Source organism: Bombina bombina, chromosome 2 (genome assembly GCF_027579735.1).
Source record: "Bombina bombina isolate aBomBom1 chromosome 2, aBomBom1.pri, whole genome shotgun sequence".
Lineage (NCBI taxonomy): Eukaryota > Metazoa > Chordata > Amphibia > Anura > Bombinatoridae > Bombina > Bombina bombina.
Window position 1 is genome coordinate 118,012,763 of NC_069500.1, and position 16,731 is coordinate 118,029,493.

Consider the following 16,731-nt stretch of genomic DNA (forward strand, 5'->3'; position numbering starts at 1 on the left):
CTAGTTGTGCTGGGTGTAATTTTTCCCAATGTATCGAGAGCCTCCGACAGTATTAACCGTTTGCACTCTCACTGGAAACCTGGTATAATTTATCGATTAAAGGCTTCTATTGCTTTCTATGGGATGCAATGATTTTTTTCGGCAGCCGGAGTCAAAATTTGCCACCCTTGCAGACGGACAGTTTTGCAAGTAGTACCTGTCTTCCTGCAACCGTCACTTGCAATGTTGCATCGCACAACCAATTGCGCTAGAGCAGGGTATGTAAATCGCCCCAAAAAAAAAAAATAAACGGATCGCCAACTTTTAGGAGGCTCAAAAGAAAAAAAGTGCGCTTCTTAAATGTGGCAGCAAGCTTGCCCAAAAAGCTTCATAAAGCTGGCACTATTGTATGCGATTAGATACTTTTGAATAATTTCATGCCTCCCCAGTAAGTTAAAATATAAAAAGGTATTGTTTCAATCACTAATCAGTGGGTTATACTTAATAGAAAGCATTGCAATTAGCATTGTTGATAATTTTGAAAGTATTTTACACTTAATTTATTTTTTTAATTTAATTTGTGCAGGGTCCATTACTTCCTGCCAAAGTCCCATAAAAGGAGCAAGGGGTCTGTACAGGAAGGCAAAGTCATAATTTTTCCATTAAAGTGTTGCGAGGAGACTAATCTAGCTGGGATTTATTGACCATGTTCAGTAGAGAACTTTTGTTGCAAAAACCATGTGACAGTACAAAAAAAAGTTATGTAATAACAGCAGTTACCCAGCAGTAACTATACTGAGAAGGTTCTCATAAAAAGAAAAACAAGTTCTTTGCTGCTTTCAATCTTTTTTATGCTAACTTTGATTAAACATTTTTTTTCTACTAAATTTGCACTATCACTTTAAGATATTCAGTGTTAATATATATATTTTTTTTTAAATTTGTGTAACATTTACAGGACAACCACTCAAACAGAAGTGTGCTAGTCTGAAAGCTTGAGAACCACTGGTCTAGAATGCAACTACACTTTAAATATGTGCATTCAAATCCTTTGAGGATCTGGATGCATAAGTAGGTAGAAACTTAGGGTTTTTGGGAGAAATATTTCTTCTTTCAAAGACCCCCCACACTAAGATCTGAATTGGCACAGCTTAGTGTGGTGATATTTTACATCAATCCAACTCCAAAGAGCTGGACACAAGCGTCCAGCTACTTCATCATTCGGGTCCACATTAAGGATCAGAATGCACATATCTAGTATACATAGTACAATAAACAATTACAATTGCCATGTATACTTCTGAAGCTCACCTAACACATTTACACCAGACTGAATGCTAGATAGTTATATCCGTGCCATGTCAGCCATGCATGTTATACATAAACTGATAGAATAGGAATCTCCTTAATCCTATTAAAGACGATTTTAATCTCAATCCAGCACACACCCATACACAAAGAACATGAAAGAAAAACACATGAAAAGGAAAAAAACTTTTGACCAAATTTATTTTATCAAATATCTGTTCTTAAGAGGAGCTGGAGGCTGCAACAGCAGCTCTTTTGGGTTTTGGTGTTGTGCCTTCACGGAATCCATTTCTACAAGGAAAGGGGGGGAAAAAAAAAAAAGTTAATATTGAATATTATTGAGAAAATATTTTTTATAAAAGCATTAGCTTATCTCAGATAAAAAGCAAAATCACTAATGAATTCATATGTTCAGACATTTATTTGATAAACATCATAGATAAGCTTGTTATAGAGGAGATATCAGGTTTATCACTTAAGGGTTCCTTATGTTGAATAAAACTGCTGCTAAGACCTAAGAGGTCTAAAAATCCACATTCACAGGTTACAACAATTAAACCGAGAAGGCAAAGTGCATGTCAGACAAAATACACTACTTTACATTCATTTCAAGTTTAATGATGTTCCATGACCCCCTTACTGCACTGGATTTTTAGTGCTGTTAGGACGACAAGGAAAATTCGAGCCGTTTGGCTGTCCTGAAGCCATAGACTCTTCTTAACGGGGGGATCGAGGGCTGGAGAGTGTGCCTAGCAACATAGGCACTAGCCCCTTACCCGATCCCATCATTGAAATCACAATAGTAAGAACAATTGTGTTATTTAAATTTGTAAATATTTGTTTACATCGGAGCAAATAAGTACCAGCAGTAAAGGGTTAAGAGCATTTTAGCATTGCACATTTACAAACACAATCCTTAGAATATATACCAGACTAGTTCTGTAGATAAGTCAACCATCTAGCATTTAGATAGAAATGCCAATTTCATGGAGTAGAAACAATATATTTTAGATAGTGATACACATTTACACGTCAGCTGATTGGTGTATATGCTCTATTACATATGCAGTACCTAAGCACCAATAAGCTCACAAGGCTCTGACCAACTAACTCAGATGGGGCAAAAATAAATGCACAATATGATTAGAAAGTTCCAAAGCAGTTTGTGATCGAATATTCTTTCTGAATAAAATAAATTGAAATATACCCTCTATTTGTGAATTTAAAGGGCCATGATACCCAAATGTTGAAACACTTGAAAGTGATGGAGCATAGCTGTAAAAGGCGGACTAGAAAATATCACCTGAACATCTCTATGTAAAAAAGAAAGATATTTGACCTCAAAATGTCCTAAGTATTCAAACCCCATTGCAAAGGACTTTAAGCAGCAAATCAGTATGTCTGTCCCGGGACAGCCAAGGGAATGAGCGTTGTGCACACTCATTTCCCTATTCAGTTCAAGGAATTTTACAATTAAATCTCATAAGTGAAATCTCATGAGATCACAGTAAAAGAGTTCATGACCTCAGCACTGCTCATTGGCTGCAGTTCATTTCTTCCTTTTTTTACCTGCAGCTAAGCAGCAGCTGAAGTATAACTTCACACAGAACTTACTCTACTGAGCTGAGGAAATTGTGAGGTAAAATATCTTCCTTTTTTACATAGAGATGCTCAGGTGATATTTTCCTGTCAGCTTTTTAGTTATAATGCATCAGTTTCAAGGGATTTAGCATATGAGTATTATGTCCCTTTAATTAAAGTTCAATTTTAGCTTTATCCTTAAACAGAATTTAGTTTACTCAACTTATTTGTTTAGTAATATATTCTTCAAAATCACTGAAATGACCAAATGGGAAAAATACTTCTCTTATTGGTAAAGAGACAAACAAACCTCGAGGATCAATCTGTAACACTGTCCTATCTAAACTTCTTGTCACTTTACCCAAGAGGCCTCGCTTTTAGAACCCATACAAAAACTGGTGAAATATTTTACAGCATTCCCAACCTAGCCCTTAGACAAACTTCAAAACATATTTTATCTTTTTTTGAAGACATTTTATTTTCAACTGCACAATATTTCATTCTGGCTCCAAAATGTAACCCAAGTGAACTGTTAAGATCTTACCTGAATCTACGGTACACAACCTTAAGATGCCTCATACGACCTGTTCCAGTGGTATTGCGTCTCTTGGCCTTAGCACTCCAGTTATCTAATGGGAAAAAAAAAAAATCACTCTAAATCTATAAAGCGGAAACATTTAAAGCATACAAGCACATTTAGTTACAAGGTAAATACAGTATACCATATTACATTGCAGTAGCAAAGAGAATACAATGGCCTCTAAACATAGAATGTTTAATTAGAATTACAACATTACTGCACTGATTATGTAGCTATAACATATATATATGAAAAATCTACTACTCATTTGAAGCTCAGACTAAGTGCTATTGTATTGTCTTTGTATCAAGCATTTATTATGCAATTCTACAGTATTTACCCCAAACTTTCCTTAAAAGGCCATAACAGTTTAAAAATGAAATGTTATTTTAAAAGGGATAGGAAAGTCAAAAATAAAACTTGCTTGAATCAGATAGAGCATGTCATTTTAAGACACTTAAATTTACTTCTATTTTTAAATGCGCTTCATTATCTCAGTTTTCCTTGTTGAAAAAGAATATGCGCATATACACTAGAGGGAGCTGGCTGCTGATTGGTGCCTGCACACATTTGTCTCTTGTGATTGGCTAACTAGATATGTTCAACTAGCTACCAGTAGAGCAATGCTGTTTTTTCAGCAACGGATAACAAGATGTGGCAAATTGGAAAGTTGTTTAAAATTGTATGTTCTATCCAAATAATAAAAGGAAATGTTGGGGTTTCCAGTCCCTTTAATACAAACTACCCTTTAATGCTGTGTGTTTAACCCATGCAAAGGTGTTAAGCATATAAGAAACATTGCTATAGACCGGTAAAGCACTGTTCCCTTATGGAAAAATAATTAAAGGGTAGCTTGTCAGAAAATTAAGTTTAAAGAATTAGTATCCAATATTTTAACTATATGTGCAGTGAAAATAAACTTAAAGGGACCCAATACTCATATGCTAAATCACTTGAAACTGATGCAGTATAACTAAAAAGCTGACAGGAAAATATCACCTGAGCATCTATGTAAAAAAGGAAGATTTTACCTCACAACCTCCACAGCTCAGCACAATAAGTTCTGTGTAAAAAAACACAAAAAAACCTATACTTCAGCTGCAAGTAAAAAAAAAAGGAAATTAACTGCAGCCAATCAGCAGTGCTGAGGTCATGAACTGTTTTACTGTAATCTCATTTCATAGTAAACTTCCTTAAACTGAATAGGAAAATAACGAGTGTGCACGAAGCTCACTCCTTTGGCTGTCCCGGGACTGATTTACTGCTTAAAGTCCTTTACAATGGGGTTTGAATACTTAGGACATTTTGAGGTAAAATATCTTTCTTTTTTACATAGAGATGTTCAGGTGATATTTTCTAGTCAGCTTTTTACAGCTATGCTACATCACTTTCAAGTGTTTCAACATTTGGGTGTCATGGCCCTTTAAACAATTTGCTCTTTTAACAAAATAAAGCTGGTTTATTCCTTGCAAAATTCTTCTCCAATATAAAAGTGCATCATTGGGTAGATTATAATTTCTTTAATGTTTCTTTAACGAGCTGGCTATTACTTGATTATCTTACACTTTCTCTTGCGCTTTGCTGGGTAGCCACACTTGCCACAGGTGGATTTCTGAAGATGGTATGCTTTAGATCCACAACGGCGACACAAAGTGTGTGTCTTGTTACGGCGCTTTCCGAATGACGATGTTCCCTTCGTCTAAAGAAAACAAGCAACAAACTTAGACACAAGGTTAAAGGAAATAACCCCCCCCCCCAAAAAAAATGGAAAATTTGCATTCATCTCAGTAGAAGTCTGAAATCATTTTGTATCATATGTTCAGACATTAATTTAGAACATCACAGATATGCAAATATATTTCACAAAACACTTTAAGGGAAGGCTGGATAATTAACACCCATATCAAATCCAATTTGCAAAAAAATATGTCAACATTTCTACTTGTAAACTAGTTTGTATAAAAGCATAGACTACAGCTAAATGTACTAGTCTGATGTCAAGCAAGTACCCTAATGCCAACAAAACTGCACAGCACTATAATAACTAGCGATCTCTGGCATCTACTTAGGTTAGAAAATGCAATAACCGTCATAGATAAAGACTATCAGTATCCAGACACAAATCACATGCGAGTAGATATAGTTTGACGTTGTAGCGTGCGGAAAATCTGTTTAATAATAGTGCCCAACCATTTAAGTACCAAAGCAAAGCCAAATATATTTTATTCACTGTATACTAAAGCTACTCAGGGTCAAAAGTCATACAAATAATTAAAAGCAATACTATTAACAAGAGTAATCGTAACTATATTTATTTAGAGTTGCATAAGAATCGTAAAATGAATCCCAATTTAATTCAAATTGCGAGTTTTTAATTAGCAATACAGAATGGCAGCCATATCGCACTTTCCAATATGAATATCTAATTAACACTCAGCGGTAAAACAAATACAGATGGGCAAAAACACGGGAATCTGTTCTATCGACCAACAGGTTTATTGAAACCGTAATCCTTAAGATGTATTTGATATTCGCGGATTAACTTTGCGAGAAACCACCACACTCACCATCTTTCCCAGCGGCCTACAAAATAGAGACCGGAACTAAGCAAAAACTTCCGCTATATCAGCAGCTACCACTTCCGGTGGTGCTGGATGTCGGAAATTCGGAAAAGTGTCTAGAGTGTACGGATGGGTCAACCATTTTTATTGAGGGCAAATAACTCTAATAAGCTCTATTTTTACTTGTGCAGGAATTATAAACATGAATTGTATTACAACTCAAGCCGTTCTTATCAAGTTAGTGAGGTTAAGTAAACTCACAAAGTAATGACAAATTTGGCTGTGCAGATATCTTCAAGTGAAATCACCCTGCGGCAACAAGTTTACGTTTGCCATATCTAGACGTTAATGTTATTTAACTTATTAAATAACCTTGCAGAATAATATTTACTAAAATGTATATGTTTTTTTTCTGTTGAAGATTACTGTATTTTCTAAAAACATACTAGTTTAAGCTACAGTAAATTGATATAATCTGTTTAATAACTACAGCTCTGCTACAACAGATTTCATGTTCCACTTTATACCTTTCAACATCTGATTATGTTATTTATGGTATTAATACTGAGAATTACTGGAACATAAAACCTAAAAGTTGTAGTACATACCATTAAAAAAAGTTTCCAATTTACATATGTTATCAAATGTATGCAGTTCTTACGGTGTTCTTTGTTGAAGAGCATACCTAGGTAGGTAGTGTGCATGTGTCTGAAGTAATATTTGGCAAAAGTTTAATATTGTTGTAAAACTGCCATATAGTGAACCAGAAATGTGCACACTCCTGAGCCTACCTACCCGATTTTCAACAAAGGATACCAAGAGGGACAAAGTGAATTGTAATAAAAGACAATACTTAGAATATGTTGTTTTTTTTAAATTCATTTTACTCTCTTTCCAAATCACAAAAGAAAAAAACTGATTTCATGTTCCTTTAACCACTTCACGCCATTAGGAAGTTCCATGCTGCCCTAACAGCACTGGGCTTTTAACACCGTTAGGTCCGCATAGAAAGTCCTACCTTAATACGTGTCCTACAGCCTTTACCTTTTACAAAAGCAGGAATCGGACTGGGGAAAGGGCGTGCCTAGCAGCCTAGGCAGTCCCCCAAGATCCGATCCCAATCTTGAAATCACACAATCGTATCGACGATTTCATGATTTCATTTTTACTGATAGTAACAAAAAATAAGCTGTAACAAGATTTATCACATTCCACAAAAAAAACTGTAATTAAACAATTGTAGAAAAAAAAAAGGTTTGTTTGGCATCCTTTCGGTCAGCTAAGAAAAAACATATATAGAATTGTTATTAGTTTTGATAATTATAAGGTGTGTATCTGTAGCTATGTATGTCATGTTTTAAAATGGTGCAGTGGGGCAACTCTAATTTGGTACGGCATAACTGCCCATCAAAACTGTATGGCCCAGATTACAAGTGGTGCGCTAATGCTAGCACGAGGCGATATCACTGGACCAAGCTAAAATTAATGCGCAACTTGATATTACAACTCCATGGAAAGCAGATATCCCAGAGAAGGTTTAGCATGGCCGACACCGCTCTAGTACATCACAATTGCACTAAATAGTGCTGATATTACAGGTTGAAAGTCATTGGTTGCACTCCAAATAATTAGCGCAACCTCAGACTTGAAATTGTGAGGCCATTTGTCCGACAGCTAAAGCTTGGCTGAAATTGGGTAATGCAACAGGACAATGATCTCAAGCACATTAAATGATAAGCAAGCTCAAACCCTAAAATATGTACATGTACCTTAGTTAGCTCAGGAAAAAAATCTCTCAAAGGTAATGGTGCAGATCCAAAATACACTTTAAATTTGCAAAGGTAGACACTAAAGGGGCGCGATCCGATATCGAACGCAGTTTGCGGCGCAAGCGAGGGAACCGGCGTCGCCCGCAGTTTCAGCTCGCAACTCGAGCCATCCCATATAAGTCGCCGTCAGATGCTAACGTGCCGTAAGTCTCACAAACCAGAGATGTCCAGAAATCTGCGTAAGTACAAATTTCTGGCGTCGCCAGTGACTTGCGCCACGTTAGAATCTGCCGGCGCCTATAAAACCTGACTAAAGTCTAAAACACCCGCACTGTCTAACACGCCTCCCTAACATAGCCCGCACTGTCTAACACGCCTCCCTAACATAGCCCGCACTGTCTAACCCTCTATCCGCTATCCCCCCTCACTAGCCTAACAATAAAAAAGCTATTAACCCCTAAACCGCCGCTCCCATACCCCGCCGCAACCTAATAAAGTTATTAACCCCTAAACCGCCGCTCCCGTACCCCGCCGCCAGCTATATTATATCTATAACCCCCTAAAGTGAGCCCCTAACACCGCCGCCATCTATATTAAAATTATTAACCCCTAATGTAAGCCCCTTACACCGCCGCCATCTCTATTAAAATGATTAACCCCTAATTTAATCTACCTACCCCGCCGCCAGCTATATTATCTATATTAACCCTAAGTATATTATAGTTAATATAGTTATTACATTATATATATTAACTATATTAACCCTAATTATATTAGGGTTAATATAGTTAATATAGTTACTATAGTATTTATATTAACTATATTAACTCTATCTAACCCTAACACCCCTAACTAAATTTATATTAAATTAATCTAATTCATTTATAAACTAAAATATTCCTATTTAAATCTAAATACTTACCTATAAAATAAACCCTAAGATAGCTACAATATAATTAATAATTACATTGTAGCTATGTTAGGGTTAATATTTATTTTACAGGTAAATTGTTAATTATTTTAACTAGGTATAATAGATATTAAATAGTTATTAACTATTTAATATCTACCTAGTTAAAATAATTACCCAATTACCTGTAAAATAAATCCTAACCTAAGTTATAAATACACCTACACTATCAATAAATTTAATAAACTACAAACATCTATCTAAAAATACAATTAAATTAACTAAACTAAATTACAAAAAAAAACAAACACTAAATTACAAAAAATAAAAAAAAGATTACAAGATATTTAAGCTAATTACACCTATTCTAAGCCCCCTAATAAAATAATAAACCCCCAAAATAAAAAAAATTCCCTGCCCTATTCTAAATTCAACAAATTTCAAAGCTCTTTACCTTACCAGCCCTTAAAAGGGCCTTTTGTGGGGCATGCCCCAAAGAATTCAGCTCTTTTGCATACAACAAATCAGATTGAGCTCACATTCTATTGGCTGTTCCGATCAGCCAATAGAATTCGAGCTCAATCTGATTGGCTGATTGGATCAGCCAATCGGATTGAACTTGAATCTGATTGGCTGATTCAATCAGCCAATCAGATTTTTTTAACTTAATTCCGATTGGCTGATAGAATCCTATCAGCCAATCGGAATTCGGCGGACGCCATCTTGGATGACGTCATTTAAAGGTACCTCATTCCAAGTTCAGCAGTCGGCCGGGATGGATGCTCCGCGGCGGCGGAGCGAAGAAAGAAGATTGAAGATGCCGCCGGAAGAATGAAGACTTTGCTGCCGCTTGGAGGAAGACGTCGCCGGAGGAAGAATTCTTCTTTGCCGCTTGGAGGAAGACATCGCCGGAGGAAGAATTCTTCTTTGCCGCTTGGAGGAAGACATCGCCCGGATCGGATCAGGAGTTCGGCCCGGTGTGGTGAAGACAAGGTAGGGAGATCTTCAGGGGGGTAGTGTTAGGCTTTTTTAAGGGGGGTTTGGGTGGGTTTAGAATAGGGGTATGTGGGTGGTGGGTTGTAATGGGGGGGGGGGGGTTTGTATTTGTTGTATGCAAAAGAGCTGAATTCTTTGGGGCATGCCCCACAAAAGGCCCTTTTAAGGGCTGGTAAGGTAAAGAGCTTTGAAATTTGTTGAATTTAGAATAGGGCAGGGAATTTTTTTTATTTTGGGGGTTTATTATTTTATTAGGGGGCTTAGAATAGGTGTAATTAGCTTAAATATCTTGTAATCTTTTTTTTATTTTTTGTAATTTAGTGTTTGTTTTTTTTTGTAATTTAGTTTAGTTAATTTAATTGTATTTTTAGATAGATGTTTGTAATTTTAATTGGGTAATTATTTTAACTAGGTAGATATTAAATAGTTAATAACTATTTAATATCTATTATACCTAGTTAAAATAATTAACAATTTACCTGTAAAATAAATATTAACCCTAACATAGCTACAATGTAATTATTAATTATATTGTAGCTATCTTAGGGTTTATTTTATAGGTAAGTATTTAGATTTAAATAGGAATATTTTAGTTTATAAATGAATTAGATTAATTTAATATAAATTTAGTTAGGGGTGTTAGGGTTAGATAGAGTTAATATAGTTAATATAAATACTATAGTAACTATATTAACTATATTAACCCTAATATAATTAGGGTTAATATAGTTAATATATATAATGTAATAACTATATTAACTATAATATACTTAGGGTTAATATAGATAATATAGCTGGCGGCGGGGTAGGTAGATTAAATTAGGGGTTAATCATTTTAATAGAGATGGCGGCGGTGTAAGGGGCTTACATTAGGGGTTAATAATTTTTATATAGGTGGCGGCGGTGTAAGGGGTCAGATTAGGGGATAGATAAGGTAGATGGCGGCGGTTTTAGAGGCTCACAGTAGGGGGTTAGTTTATGTAGATGGCGGCGGGGTCCGGGAGCGGCGGTTTAGGGGGTAATAACTTTATTAGGGATTTCGGGGGGGGGGGGGGGGATCGCGGTTGACAGGGAGATAGACATTGCGCATGCGTTAGGTGTTAGGTTTATTTTAGCAGATCGCGGTTGACAGGTAGATAGACATTGCGCATGCGTTAGGTGTTAGGTTTATTTTCTAGTTAGTTTAGGGAGTTACGGGGCTCCAATAGTCAGCGTAAGGCTTCTTACGGCTGCTTTTTGTGGCGAGGTGAAAATGGAGTAAGTTTTCTCCATTTTCGCCACGTAAGTCCTTACGCTGCATATTGGATACCAAACTGCGCGGGTTTGGTATACCTGCCTATGGCCCAAAAAACTGCGGGCGACGGCAGAAATATACGGGCGTAACTTCTAGGTTACGCCGTATATGTGATACCAAATCCGCGCAAATATTGGCGTCGCCGGCTTTTGCGGGCGACGCTTTATATCGGATCGACCCCAAGATGTGTAAGTCTTAGTGCAAACGAAAGGGAATTCAGCACTCTTTTCAAATATATATTCAAGTTTATTATATTGTTATATTATATTAAATGAGGAATATCCTGTCATCATAGCAGATATACACACATCTTATCCCCTGTAAAGTGCAGCTATAGAAAAAGTGTTAAAACATTTATAAACACATATACATAAAAGAGTTACGTCTGATATAAGGCAAATCACTTAGCATGTAACACCCTGCTGAACCAAACCCTATATGTATGATAGGTATAGTCTGGCTAGGAAAACATGGGGATCTATGCATGCATAAGTGTCACAAAGATGGCAATAATATTGCTGTTAAATGAGGCAGATGGTAAAGTATTCATTTTCCATGCTTTAGCAGTTCCGTTATTACTGTCACTTGTTAATAAGCAGTAGAAGCACATATATCCGTGCAGGTCAAAGCAAGCATAGAGCAAAAAGTTTGGCATCCAGCAGTTAGCAGAAAAGCTGAGTTAATAGCATAGCAACGTAACAGCAAACATACGTATTAGCAGTGTCCCATTTCAAATAACTTGAGACAGTCCATATAACACATAAGGAGTACAGCAAGGAGGCAAATTAATGTATTCCGGATCACCTCCCAACCATTAAGACAGGCTCCACATCTAGCGGTTCCGCTATGACTTAGGCAATACCCCTCCTTGTGACTGTATGCCAATGTACCCTTCAAGCATAGATCCTGTGCCAGTAGTAATCAGCGACTGCCTTCGATATTCGCAAGGAAACAAATTATAGTTAGTGAAAAAGCCTCTATTTCAACGCCATCAGTTTGGAAAGTCTTTCAACATCAGACCGTGTAGCCGCGTGATACATTTTTGTCGTCATTTATTTTTGGTGTTGAAATAGCAACATAAAATTTTATTTTATTTTTGGTGTTGAAATAGCAACATAAACTTTGGTTTTTATTTTCCCAACTTTTACATTTGATCCATAGATATACATAAGATCTATACCTGTGAGATTCTGTCTTTTGGCTCGTACAACAGGACATTTTTATTTTTTTTTTAGTTTAATTTCTTGCTAACTATGCTATAGATACAATTTTCCTAGGGCGGTAGGCACCTGACATCTGATTTGTCTGAATTTAAATAATCAGCCTGACTCATTTTGTTTTTGACGAATTTTGGTTGTTCTTAATAGCTAATTTTTGATAATTTTTTGTTGACAATTATTTTTGATGTTGAAATAGCAACATAAAATTTGTTCTAATTTTCTCAACTTTTACATTGCAAATGTACTATGTATATATCATATGCTATGCCAACACATCTATCTGTAAGAGTTTATAAGATGATCTAATTTTGGTTTTATTTCGGTTTTTGATCTTTGAGCCTAATTCAGCCAGTCGTTATCTTGTGGCTCTATCACCTATGTGCCACATATCTAGCGTGCCTCTGTATAGTGACTTTCACTTATTTCTTAATAATCCACCCGTTATGTTATAGGGACATACTATTGCTAGGATCATGACACAATTAGTCGTATGATATGTAAGTTAGACACAGTAATGTCTATGACACAATAACACACCCATATGGGTGGGGCCAAGCTGACCCGGTTCTTACACTGTCATGGCTTTATTGTAATACATGCCGTATATGACAGATAATCTTTATACCATGAGCAGCCTTTGAAACAATAACGGTAAGCATCAACAGCACAATCTGATAACATATACTATGGCTGCTGTCTTACATATATCAGACAATGTAAAAACATATATTTTATCTCGTATACAATATGTCCCATTGTAGTTATTTTTACTGGGTGCAATTTTCTTAGATACACGCACAGGTTTCATGCTAGGGATATTATTAGCATTACCACTTTAGCTATGCTCACTTAAAGGGACACTGAACCCACATTTTTTCTTTAATGATTCAGCTAGAGCAGGCAATTTTAAGCAACTTTCTAATTTATTCCTATTATCAAATTTTCTTCGATCTCTTTCTATCTTTATTTGAGAAGGCAGGAACGAAAGCTTTGGAGCCGGCCTATTTTTTTGTTCAGTACCCTGGATAGGGTTTGCTGATTGGTGCCTGCATTTAGCCATCCAATCAGCATGCGCAACCCAGGTTCTTTTATTCCTGCTTTTTCAAATAAAGATAGCAAGAGAACAAAGAAAAATTGATAATAGAAGTAAATTAGAAAGCTGCTTAAAATTGCATGCTCTATCTGAATCATGAAAGAAAAAAAATTGACTTTAGTGGAAACAATAGGTATTGCAAATTGCAAAGTTTTATTCTATTGTATCAATGTGGATACTATGTTTTTGTTGTTGTACAGTTTGTAACACCTGGATTTCACCATGGCAACCGTTTTCTGTGTTGGGGGAGGGATCAGATTTGGTTTAAATGATTGTTTGTTCTTTTCACTTTTGTTGGTCTGATGAAGGGGTGAACAACCCGAAACGTCACTGTTAATAAAATTGTGTTGTACACTTAATAAGACCAGAGAGTGCTTCGTCCTTCAGCTCTCTCTCTCTCTCTCTCTCTCTCTCTCTCTCTCTCTCTCTCTCTATATATATATATATATATATATATACACAGTATATATATATATATATATATATGTGTGTGTGTTATGTCAGAAATCTTTTGCAAATATATTTACATGTCCCTAAGTTCCTTTTTTTGTTCTAAACAATGTTGTCTGTCATATCTCTGTGTTTATTTATACCACTATATGTATATAGAGTAAATTTATTATTATTCTGAGCAGGAATAATTGTGAATATAGCATGTAATCAGGGTATCATATGTATTTATTTGCAATCAATGGATATTTTAAGAGTTGGGACAGATTTCTCTCTGTACCTGTGTAACCCCGCCTGATTGCAATCTAGTTTTAAAAACCACCCCTTCACATGTGTTATAAAATGGGCTGGCATATAAGATGACATTTCTTACTGAAAAAGAAATTCAAGAGAAGGAAGAAATACACTGAAAACAGCATGACAGTAAAGAAGTGATTTTAATTTCTGCTGTATCTGATCCATGACAGTTTAATGTTAGGTGGGCTATCCCTTTGAGCTATCAGCTTAAAATTATATTGAATCAAACATCAATTCGAATTTAAAAATCCTTGTCTAAAATATTACACTGTGTGTCCTTATGTCAGCATCAATATTTATCTGTAATACTAAATTCACATATACATACTTTCAAAGTATAATACACAATGTAACAAATGGTACTTACAAGTTCTGATGAGTGATCAATAACACAAGTATCAAGCAATTTGCTTCGTTAGTGATAGTTTAAAATGTATATTTGAATCAGATCGGCTGATGACATAAATCATGTAATTATGCATATTCCAATCAAAAGTGGTTGAAAAATTCACTAGTGTGTGGGCTGTTTATGAGTTTGCGTCATAAATGGTGCGAAAAGTGTTGCGTCAAATTTGGTGCAAAGTGGAGAGTGGGAATTGTATTACATGGCTTAAACATGGTGCAAATAGATTTTTCCAAAAAAATAAAAAGGAAGTTAGCTATATGTATTTATTTCATTTTTATCTCTATATCTATTAGTGCGACAAGTTTGGGGCAAAACTTTGCAAATATTTGTAGAAATAATATTGTCCCCTTGCTTTGTAATGAGAGACAAAGTTGTAACATAAGCCATAAGTAGTAATGTATTTTTAATTTTTATCCCTATATCTACTAGTGTACCAAATGTGGAGCAATAATATTGTTTGATTTAGAAAGGGTAAATACATTTAATAAAGTTTCTAATTTACTTTTATTATGTAATATACTTAATTCTCTTGCAGCATCAAACATAAGATTTCTGTGTTTTCAGACTCCCATTGATTTCTATGGCATCCGCGGCCTCAAGGGGGGCGGATTGAAAACTATGTACACTGCGTCAGAATAGACGTGAGCGTACATGTTAAATGTTTGATAAATTGGGAAAATGGTCAAATAGAGTCGAATGTGAATTCTAAATATCTGTAATGACGCAAGCAACGATCTGCGTCGGATTGAGATCGGGGAAGCGTATATTTTGTCACACATTTCAACATTTGATGATTTTGACGCTTTGATAACTACGGCAGATCAACCTCGCGACAAATACGACGCGGGATTCAAGCGTATTTTCAGTTGACACTTTGAAAAATATCCCATAGAGTGTTGACATTAATGTGAGATCATAGCAGACCTGGAAAATTGTTTTATAATTATCATCTCTCATCTATCTTTCTCCACTCCCTCCTCTCTTCAATCTCTCTTTTTTCTCTCTCTCAGGCCATATCTTCTCTTGACACGCTCTCTTCTCTCTCAAATCTCTGTGACATATTTAGGTTTTGTGCTGCCCTAGGTACTCAGAATTCTGATACATTTCCTCAGGTTTAATAATTTTTCTCCTGTTAAGTGTGGTCAGTCCACGGGTCATCATTACTTCTGGGATATTATCTCCTCCCCTACAGGAAGTGCAAGAGGATTCACCCAGCAGAGCTGCTATATAGCTCCTCCCCTCTACGTCACCTCCAGTCATTCTCTTGCACCCAACGAATAGATAGGATGTGTGAGAGGACTGTGGTGATTTAATTAGTTTATTACCTTCAATCAAAAGTTTGTTATTTTATAATAGCACCGGAGTGTGTTATTCATTCTCTGGTAGAATTTGAAGAAGAATCTACCTGAGTTTTTTTCTATGATTTTAGCCGGAGTAGTTAAGATCATATTGCTGTTTCTCGGCCATCTGAGGAGAGGTAAACTTCAGATCAGGGGACAGCGGGCAGATTAATCTGCAAAGAGGTATGTAGCAGTTTGTTATTTTCTGACATGGAATTGATGAGAAAATCCTGCCATACCGTTATAATGTAAACTCAGCCTTAAATGCAGTAGATGTAGCTGGTATCAGGCTGTCATGTATGTATATTTTACACTTCAGTATTCTGGGGGATGGTACTTCACTGGATTATACTGTATGCATAGACTTAACCTAATTTGCAGGGACTTGCAATAGGTTTTAAATAACAATTAATTTATTGAGGTTAAACGTTTTTTTGCTGGCATGTAAAAACGTTTATTTCTCTGAGGTACTGGGTGAAAAAATGTTTTGGGCACTATTTTCTCCACTTGGCAATAGTTTTGTTTAATTTAAAGCAGTTCACTGATCTCTCTCACTGTTATGTGTGAGGGGGAGGGGCCATTTTTGGCGCTTTTACTACGCATCAAAAAATCTCAGTCAGAGGTTCATTTTCTTCCTGCATGATCCGGTTCATCTTACAGAACTCAGGGATCTCCAAAGCCTTGTTTGAGGGAGGTAATCATCACAGCAGAGCTGTGAAGAGTGTAGTTTACTGTGATAAAAAACGTTTTTTTGTGTATTTTTTCTGCTGCCAGGGTTAGTTATCCTTGCTAATGGGAACAATCCTTTGCTAAAATTGTTTATTTCTTACAAAGATTTGATGCTATAACTTAGTTATTTTCAACTGTCATAATTTTTTCTGTGCTTCTTATAAGCACAGTTCGTTTTCATATTATTGTAAATTACTTAAAAAGCATTTCCAAGTTGC

The 16,731-nt window shown here is 35.9% G+C and overlaps 1 protein-coding gene and 2 non-coding genes across 3 annotated transcripts; all 3 read right to left on the reverse strand.

Annotated features, from left to right (window-relative positions):
• Positions 1–1,469: 1,469 nt before the first annotated feature.
• Positions 1,470–6,088, reverse strand: RPL37 (ribosomal protein L37). The gene is made up of 4 exons (XM_053700427.1): positions 6,016–6,088; positions 5,012–5,147; positions 3,413–3,497; positions 1,470–1,578 (listed from the first exon to the last, which is right to left on the reverse strand). Exons 1-4 carry the CDS (start codon positions 6,016–6,018, stop codon positions 1,509–1,511), a joined length of 294 nt encoding a protein of 97 aa, XP_053556402.1. The 5' UTR covers positions 6,019–6,088; the 3' UTR covers positions 1,470–1,508.
• Positions 1,654–1,733, reverse strand: LOC128650702 (small nucleolar RNA SNORD72). Its single transcript, XR_008400964.1, has one exon. It is a non-coding gene; the product is annotated as a small nucleolar RNA SNORD72 (small nucleolar RNA).
• LOC128650703 (small nucleolar RNA SNORD72) lies at positions 5,223–5,300 on the reverse strand. The gene has a single exon (XR_008400965.1). It is a non-coding gene; the product is annotated as a small nucleolar RNA SNORD72 (small nucleolar RNA).
• Positions 6,089–16,731: the final 10,643 nt, after the last annotated feature.